General features: G+C 46.6%; 1 protein-coding gene across 1 annotated transcript; it reads right to left on the reverse strand.

The window, feature by feature from the left end:
- Positions 1-459: 459 nt before the first annotated feature.
- Positions 460-7,910, reverse strand: fjx1 (four-jointed box kinase 1). Its single transcript, XM_055649751.1, has one exon. The coding sequence runs from the start codon at positions 7,521-7,523 to the stop codon at positions 6,300-6,302; it is 1,224 nt and encodes a 407-aa protein (XP_055505726.1). The 5' UTR covers positions 7,524-7,910; the 3' UTR covers positions 460-6,299.
- Positions 7,911-9,423: the final 1,513 nt, after the last annotated feature.

Genomic DNA, 9,423 nt, shown 5'->3' on the forward strand with positions numbered 1-9,423 from the left:
CCATTGAGTTACTCCAGCATTTAGTCTATCTTCAGCCACATGTTTAATTCTTGATTTCTTTGCCTCCACAACAATATACATAATCACAAGGGCCATAACTACCCTCAGATTAATTTAAGCCCAAGCTCTCAGAAGGAGGAAGTTCTTTGATCAGTCTGATGGACCTCAAACATTGACTGTCCATTCCATCTCTAGATGCTGCCTGACCCATTGAATGTACACCAGTACTGTGTTTTGCTCAAAAAGCTGTAGTTCTTTCTAGCCCTTATCTCTTGCTCTGTAACTGCACTGGACCTTCTTTCCATCTTCGTTGGCCTTTGTTTCAACATGGATCACAAATCATATTCTTTGTTTTTTTTGGTTGGAGGGGAAGGGGTGTCCCTTCCCACTAAATTTACCCAAGAACAAGGTTGGCGACAATATATTTGGATTCCCCCATCACATTTCCACTCTACCAAATCAAGACGCAGGGAAATTTTATTTTCATACATGACGATTTAGTCTTTAAAAACCTTGATACCTCAGTACAACAATTCAGGTTGCCTTTAAAACATTAACAAATAGCAAGGTGCATGAGAAGGTTACTGGACAATTGCAAAGAATACAAGAAATGTTACTTTTGGGCTAGAAATCAAACGTCCCCTGCTTATTCCCAAATTTAACAATAGTGGTAACTTTTTAAAACATATTTTACATTGAAGCAACGGACTCTTATACAGCAGTGGCCCAGCTTCAAGGCCAAGAGAATGCAGTAACAGAAACAATCTAAAGGATCCAGAGATTACAAAATGAAAATGGCTAATGTCCAATCGAAGGAGAATCTACAATAGTCATTATACATTAACAATAACTGACCACCATTTCTGGTAACATTATAGGCAGGCAACATTGCTATTTCTAGCAATGTCACCAGACACATGAAAATCCCCACAATGCTACCAGTCAGAAGACGATGCATCATATTTGTGGTTAAGGGGAAAATTCAAGTTGTAGTCTAGGTTTTCAGGAGGCAGAGATGGTCAGGTCTGTTTATCCCAGACTACAGGAAAACCAGAAGGTTTTTCAATCTAGATAACTGGGTTGCAAACAACTGGAGAAATATATATTCTTTGATGCTGAAGGCCAATTACAGAGACTTGTATGATAACATGTGAAACAGAAGAGGCAATTCAAGGACAGTAACTCTTTAGTAACCCATGACAAGCGGGCAAAGATCCAAACTGGTGATGGCAGCAAGCTCTTCCTCATTTGAAGCATGAAGACCACTTGGAATTGGATTGCGAATATAGCAATGTGGTAGAAAGCCACAAATAGTTCAGGTGTCAATGGATACTGGAATGGGCAGGGTCCTTCATACCAAATGTGGTTCAGAGAAGAAAATCTCTTTGCTCTGACCCACATTTTGTTAGACTCACAGGAATATATCAGCTGTTAACTGGCCCCTGTATTTAATGAGCATGTCACTCACTCGGATGAAATTTAGCCATTAACAAAGTATTCCGCCTTCGCCAACAATCCCCGTTTGTGAGTGAGTGAACAAGAACTGTCCATTTACCAACACTGAACCAACACCAGGCATCTGGAGGTGGTAAAATGCCAGAGTCAAGGAGAGATCTCCACAAAATTAATTGAAGTGTTATATATTTTGGAGTATGGCCAATATATAATGGGTCTCTACTTTTACCGGAGATGATTACTGTAGGCAAATTCAGAGGCTGTTGGCTCACTTCTTTCAGATCAGTGGGATCAGACTTAACTTTAAAGTGCCTCATAAGGTGAGCAGAAGCAAGGAATCCAGAGCGTTCACCCACAGACGTCCATTCTACTCACTGGCCTCTTCCACACGCAGATGACTTTTTTATTTTTTATTTTTTTAATTGCTCATCCCACTTTAAGTCAACCAGAAACATCTTCACAAGCAACATTTTCAATGCGAAAAGTTTAACAGTCAAACACAAGTGATATCAATTACACAAAAACATACAAATAAAATTAATTACACTCTTCCATCGTTGCACTTTCTTAAATATACACACACCGTAAATAAACAATAGCTGTGCTTTGTAAACCAAAAGGAGACATGTTATATATTACATTTATGTACAATGCGTCTGAGAACCATAACCATAGCAATAACATTGGGCCAAATGCACTGCAAAAATCTATGGAATTCCACAAAATACATTTGGGCTTCGTCCTCTACTTTAGACCGATGGCAACCACTTTCAGATGTGTGAGCACAAGTAGAAAGAATGTTTCAAATACAAATTAGGGGTCGACTGAATCATCTGTGCTCCAAATAAGAGACAGCACACAGCTTAATTCATGAACCTCTGGGTCCTATCCATATCCACAGATGGAATCAATCCTGCAGCTTTTTTTTTTGCTTATCCCCCTTTCCCAGATGCCTTGCCCTTTTGGAGAGCTCCACTGCTATAACTGTGGTTGCCTGGTTTGGGGGGGGGGGGGGGGGGGGGGGGGGGGGGGGGGGGGGGGGGGGGCCTGTTGGTCGAGGTTCAACAATAAGAAATGGTACCTGCCAGGTTCTTCTAAATATAGGAAGCTGTGGAAAGTGGGATTGCAATGTAAATAATATTGTTTGAATGATTAGCAGCTATCACACGATAACTCAGTCATAACACCATAGCAGTGGGCACCCATAACGCATTTACTACCATGCCCTTGCATCGTCAGCTACCTTGGTCAGTGGAGGCTGATAATCCCATGTGGTCCAAGCAGAATAGATGTATTGGGATTCCAAGCAGATATTTCTGTTTCTGATTGTATTATTCCAATGCTGGACATTCCGGTTCACTCAGCATCAACTCAGTTCTGGGTCTACATTATGAACAGAACTACATATTTGATTAAAAACTTCACATTGGATATCCCGAGATAGTTGAAGGATTTATAAAAACAAAAGTTGTACCTCACTGACCTTCCAGATTCCCGATCTATATGGTCATTACCATGCTATACAAATCCATTGTGATTCTGCAGAGCTTCACACAATTTAAAAAAAAGTGATAAATTGCTCTTAATGTGAATGGAATGGTTACCCTGTTCCCATGAGTTAGATTGTAATCTTATGGACAATTAGGCAGCTATTTCATTTATAAAGGTTTATGCGCTCTGGTGTCAGTTTCCATCCTAGCGCTCGGCACGTGCAAACTCTTGATGGAGAATTATTCTGTGCATAAAGTTGTGTCGTGGGCCCTGATCATTTCACTTGCCCTCATCCACACACACATCTGCCCCTCTTTAAAGCAATGTTACCCCACTTCAAATTTGTGTGGAATTACGTGTTACCTCCCCAGTCAAAGTCCATGTTAGATGTTATATCACATTTTAGGAAATACCCACTAAGCAGAAGCTTTGGTGTAAACATATTGGTAAATGTTAAATAAAGCCGATTTTTTAAAACATTTTAATTTGGGATTGAATGGCACATGGAAAGACAAAAAGAACAGCCCTTTAAGTTTGACAATCAATATAAAGTTAATTTATATTCCAGTAAATAGCAGATTAATGATCCCCAACACTCCTCAAATGCTCATTTTTCATTTCACTTTACTGCTTCATTATTCTTTGACTGCTAGTTCAAACCTGTAGAAATAGCAGTGGAATTATTTTAAGCTTAACAACCATCTTATTAAAATGCTATTTTGCCTCTAGACTATATTCATTATAGTCTGCTTAAAGGAATGTTATTACCAGACACACAAAACTGTGTCACAGGGACTGAAAAAGACCTTCTCCTGAAGGTTCCTCTGCCTCAAACATCACTGCAGAAGGCATGTCCACGTCAGCTAGGTGCAAACTCATGGATTGAATCCTTCTTATACCCTGGGGGCAATATATCAAGACGAATGTCACAATCCTAGTTAGCAAGGTGATGCTGTTGCCAGGTATAACGATGGTTCACCACAGATCACCCCAACCCTGTACAAACACAAGTTAATGAGCCAAGCTACTATCAAAACTTGCTTGGTTTTGAGTGCACCCAGAGCATCATCTAGGCTCTGTTAACTCAATCTTTAGATAGGCCCTTTGGAGAAGGTTTCAAATCAACAACTACAGAATCTGCCCAGTAGATGACTGGCTGAAATAGCACCATCAACTTTGACGTGAAAACTCCCATCAACTTCAAAAACTGTTCAAAGCCGTCATATGTATAAACCACTTAAGTCACAACTAATACTGCCATTTGCTATGATTAAAGAGATTGCTCTGACCATGATGGATTTTGCTAAACATTTACAAGCTTCTCCCTGCCAGGCTTGATTCAATGAAAACAATTTAATTGTTTCCAACAGTTAAACAAACGCTACATGTGTGGTATTAAAGATTTCTCTTCAACTTCAGTTCAGTCTAGTAGACCACCTACCTCCCAGGTGTTATTAAAGGCTGGTATTCAATCAGACACAAGAACTATCACAAACTCAGGGCTGCATGGTGCAGTGGTTAGTGTGTGAATACATTGCAGGTGTTGAAAACCATGATTATAGTAAATGTTGGAAACACTCAGCAGATCAGGCAACATCTATGGGGAAACAAACAGAACTATGGCCAAAAAAATCTTTGCCACAAAAGGGTATCTGACAATAAACATAATCTCCAATTCTTTCTCCACAGACGTTGCTTGGTTTTGCATTTTGGTTTTATTTGAATATTGGATAGACACCAAACACATTTACAAACAGGTCACAGTTGTGGAATCATACAGCCGAGGACTCAATGCCGCCTGCTTGAAGGAGCAGTCTCATTTAGTCTCACAACTAACCAAACCATAGAGTCTCTCTTCATACAATTAATTTATATAAGGGCAATGCTAACACCACTCATTCAGGCAGCATTGTCCAACTCTTGGCAACTTTTTAATCCATGTTAATTATTTTAAATCTGTGGTGAACACTTCCACACATCTATTTTACCCAATTCCAACATCAAGCATATTCGCTAAATGACAGATGATGGTAACAAAGGCAATTTTAAATTTACATTAGACACATTTCGAAGTAAAACCTAGTCCGCCACAGATAGCCCTGGTTAAAATTTGGAATAGGAGGATATTATTACTAACCTTGCATTCCACAATCTGGGAACTGCCTGCTTTGATCTGTTTCTGGTTCATTGACATTGACCCAAATTGGCCAAATGGAGGCTTGTGCCTGACCAAATAGCATAGGGAGTACAGTGGTTGGCAAATTAATCAGGAGCAAAAGTACATTTTCAGGCCAGCAAACTGTAAGTAGTAAAGCACCACAAGAATGGCCACTTGGGTCTCAGCCAGATCAGCTCCAAACCATCGCAATAATCCATCTGCCTGCACATGGTCCATATCCCTCTATTCTCTACCCTGTTCACATGTCTATCTAAATACCCTTTAAATGTTGTTATTGCTTCTACAACCTCCCCATACAACACATTCCACACACCTACCACTCAAAACAAAACTTGCCCAAGAAATCTCATTCAACTTTCCCTCTTCTCACTTTAACCCTGTGCTCTCTTATATTTAACGTTGCTATCTTGGGAAAAGGACTCCAACTGCCAACCCCATCGATACTTCTCACAATTTCATACAAATTCTCGCAGGTCACCTCTTGGGAGTGGTAAATCTTGTGCTTCTGCTGAAATTTGAACTATTTCACTTCTCATATCTGTTTAGGATACCGGTTTGTTTCAGGCTGCGGGTTAAAATAAACAAACTGACAGGATTGATTCCATTGTTGCTCAGGCACCGGGAAAAAGATGCAGGACAACACAATCGAGGAGCAATAACAGAAGTTTGACGTTTCCCTTGGATGTAAATATTACTGGAAATACAGCTGGCAAACACTACTGGGCAGGTTTCAGATTTACTCCTGGATTGCTATTATCAATGATGTGCTGTTGCCCAAAACCAACGTCACTCTCAAGCTGGAGATAGTGTCAGGGGTGTTACAGTCCATTGGAGTAGGAATCCTCTTACTCACGCCTCTTGATCATTCCAAGCCCATGAGATGTAGCCCAAGCCAGTAGTCCAGAGCAGTCTCAACTCACTCCGCTTCCTTCCAGCAGTGTTTAAGTTCATGTGGGCCGCTCCCACCCAACCCCCGAAGCCGAGGAAGTGGGTCGATCCTCAGTGGTGGTAGAGAACTCCTTTCGCACCTGGATCAAGAGCTCCACCGAACTGCGAGTCAATAACCCCCGCCCTCCCCGCGGGGAAGGGTAGAACTAACCCCTGGGAGCCAAGGGGTTAACTCGGGGAGGAAAGAGGTAACAAACAAACAAATGCAGACCACCCGGTTGGAGCCTTACTTCCCATACTTGGCCTTGCACTGCAGTATGTGTTTGTGCAGGCGGTCAGTCCTGGCCTGCAGCATCTGAGCGTGTTCCTGGGAGAGGAAGCCTAGCTGCGGGGCGAGCGGCTCGCTGGCCATGTAGAGGGCGAGGAGCTGCCCGGCGGTGTCCCGGGAGCGGTGCAGCTCGGCCAGCCGCCGGGCCGTGTCCCTGCGGAAGATGCACAGAGTCTTGAGCAGCGACTCGTGGTAGCGCTCCCACATGGGCAGCACCCGGTAGCCGTGCACCAGCCCCGCCTCGTTGTCTATGAAGACCAGGGCGCCGCGGGGCGTGCGGTGCAGGTTGTTGGTCGACCTCTCCATCACCCGCGAGTCCCACTGCAGGCTCAGCAGGTTGCTGGCCAACCGGTCGAAGTTGGCCGTCAGGTAGTCGAAGAGGATGAGGTCGGACCACTGCGCCAGCTCCCTCGCCTCCCGCTCCGTCACGTTGGCCAGGTCCCGGGCCAGAGGGTGCAGGCTTCGGCTTCCCGGCCTCAGCGATGCCGGACTCACCACCTCACTCAGGTTGCCCAGCCACTCGGACAGGCTGACCACCGGCCTGTCCGCCCACGGCGCCGCCTGCACTTCATGCCGAACCCGCAGCCACTGGTCGCCGTTAGCGTTGACCCTGGAGAGCGCCAGGGCGGGCACGTTGCGGATGCCCAGCAGGCGGGACAGGTAGAAGGACAAGCTCTCGCCCAGCACCTGGTCGGGGTTGATGCCGTAGCGCACACAGGCTCTGCTGCCGTCCATGAAGGTGGCCAGTCGGTTAGACGGCCTCCCGCAGCCCCTCTCCAGCCTCAGCAGCCGCGACGAGCGGGCTCGGTGCTGCCAGCGTTTAACGTGTAGCTCGGAGAAGCCGGCGGGTGGCGAGCGGTCGGCTCGCCGGCTCCAGAACACGCCTTGCTCCACCAACTCGCCCGGGTACAGCGGCAGTGATCCGGGACCGGCTCCCCGCTCCACCCCGGCCCCGGCCCGTCCCGGGGACAGCGGCGTCGGCAGCGGCAGCGGCGGCAACGATCGCCTCCTCGCCGTCTCCCCCTCCTCCTGCTCCTGCTCCGGGCGCAGGGACACGGCCAGAAGAGTTCGGAAAGTTTTGGCGGCTGCCGGCGGGGAGCCGGAGGGAGCCGCGGACTCCGAGTTAAAGCTCAGCCAGCCCAGCAAAGAGAGCAGAGCCAGGCCGGGCAGCAGCTGCTTCATCCCGGCTGGGTGGCTGCTCCGTCCCTCGCCGGCTGCCTCAGCTCACGGCTCCCACATTCCTGCCTCTGTTCTGCCGCCGGGGATCCTTACTCCTCCACTCCCGCTCAGAGACCGCCGACCTGCAGCAACACGCTCCCCGGGACGGGGCAGTCTCTGCTGCCGCTCCCCATTCCCCAGCTCATCCGTCCGTCTGTCTGTCTGTCTGTCGGCCGTTTGCTCGCCGCTCACAGCTGCCCTCTCGGCGTTCAATCCCCCTCCTCTCTCGCCCCTGCACTCGGGCTCTCGCCGCTTTAAGCAGCCAGCATGTGACCAAGGAGGTGGGACTACCCCCGCGCTCCTTTAAAAGAGCAGAGACGGCCGGCGAAAGGAGCCTATGTTCTAGGTCGAGGAGAGGATGACTGGTAACAGGCTCCCCCTCCCCCTCCCCTTTTAATCGTACAAGTGATTGACTCCCTTGATACAGCGCGCTGCTGAGATTAACCCTCTCCTATCTTCCCTAACGACTTTTTAACTTCCATTCCATTTAATTTTGCTCCACTTCATACGGCCCTTCGGCCCACCGCCCCGACCCATTTTTTACTCTAATCCCATCCTAACCCATTTTATTCTCCCCAAACCTCCATCAACTCGCGTCACATTCTACACTCGCCTCCTTCCCAGCGGCGATAGACAGCGGCTAACTAACCTACCCAGCCGCACACGTTCTAGGCGTGGGAAGAAAAACCCACGAGCTGTCAGGAAGAACGTGCAAACTCCACACAGACACAGATACCACACAAGTGCATCCTCTCCCCTCCCCTCCCACCATCGTTCGTCTGTCTGTCTGTCTGTCTGTCTGTCTGTCTGTCTGTCTGTCTGTCTGTCTGTGTCAATTGTTACAAAGGACCAACACAACTATTAACATAGAAAAACATAGAAAATTAGGTGCAGGAGTAGGCCATTCGGCCCTTCGAGCCAACACCACCATTCAATATGATCATCATCATATGACCCCGTTCCTGCTTTTCCCTCCATATCCATTGATTCCTTTAGCCCTAAGAGCTAAATCTAACTCTCTTGCATAAAAACCAAATGCGTGCACTCAAAGGACAGGTGGGGATTAGATGTCAGTTTCGCTCAGATCCCACAGGGGTCTGGGAAATCAAGCTACAATCAATAGTGAGGCACCGAGGTTGCCATTGGCCTCTTGCTACATACAATCTGGGACAGAGAAGAAGAGTTCTTGTGTCAAACAGCATGGCAAGAGGCCATTCCAGTGCGCATCCGTCCGTAACTAGCCCCATATCCCAGCACGTATTCGCCGGGCAGTGCATCCATGTACTCAACGCTCTTCCAGATGAAAATGCCCCTCCTGAGATCCCGCATAAACTTTTCACTTCTTCCTAAACCCATGCCCTCGAGTTTTACCTACATCTGATATGCAGAATACTTTTCCTGCCTGCGATCTTCTCTATCTGTGCCTCTTAACAATTTATATGCCTCCGTTATTCCCTCGCCTTAATCTCCTCCGTTCCCGAAATAAACTCCGTCTCTCCAGTTGCTCAAAGCAGGTGGCGAGACTCCAAGCCGAGGCACAAATACACATGACCTTGAAGTTTAGTACTCGTACGATATGAACTACCATCATATATTCAAACTACACAGGAACAACGTCACTTATTGAATAGGTTATTGAAAATAAAAGGTGTACTGCGAAAGGAGACACCTCTACTAGATGTACCACTGTGCGATCTTAACCCTGCCCTGTGCTGGCGAGGAGAGATGAAGAGGACAGTGTGTTGGATGTTATGGATTTCATCAACGTGCTTGACACGTCCCCACACGACTGGTTGGTTAAGACACTGAAATCTATGGGAGAAAGGCCAACTGAATGTTAAACTGGCAGAGAGTCATTGACGGG

The sequence above is a fragment of the Leucoraja erinacea genome, chromosome 18 (assembly GCF_028641065.1).
Source record: "Leucoraja erinacea ecotype New England chromosome 18, Leri_hhj_1, whole genome shotgun sequence".
NCBI classification, from domain to species: Eukaryota; Metazoa; Chordata; class Chondrichthyes; order Rajiformes; family Rajidae; genus Leucoraja; species Leucoraja erinaceus.

Bases quoted from the DNA above. Each gene is read 5' to 3' on its own strand.
- fjx1 (XM_055649751.1), bottom strand. From the start codon at position 7,523: ATGAAGCAGCTGCTGCCCGGCCTGGCTCTGCTCTCTTTGCTGGGCTGG.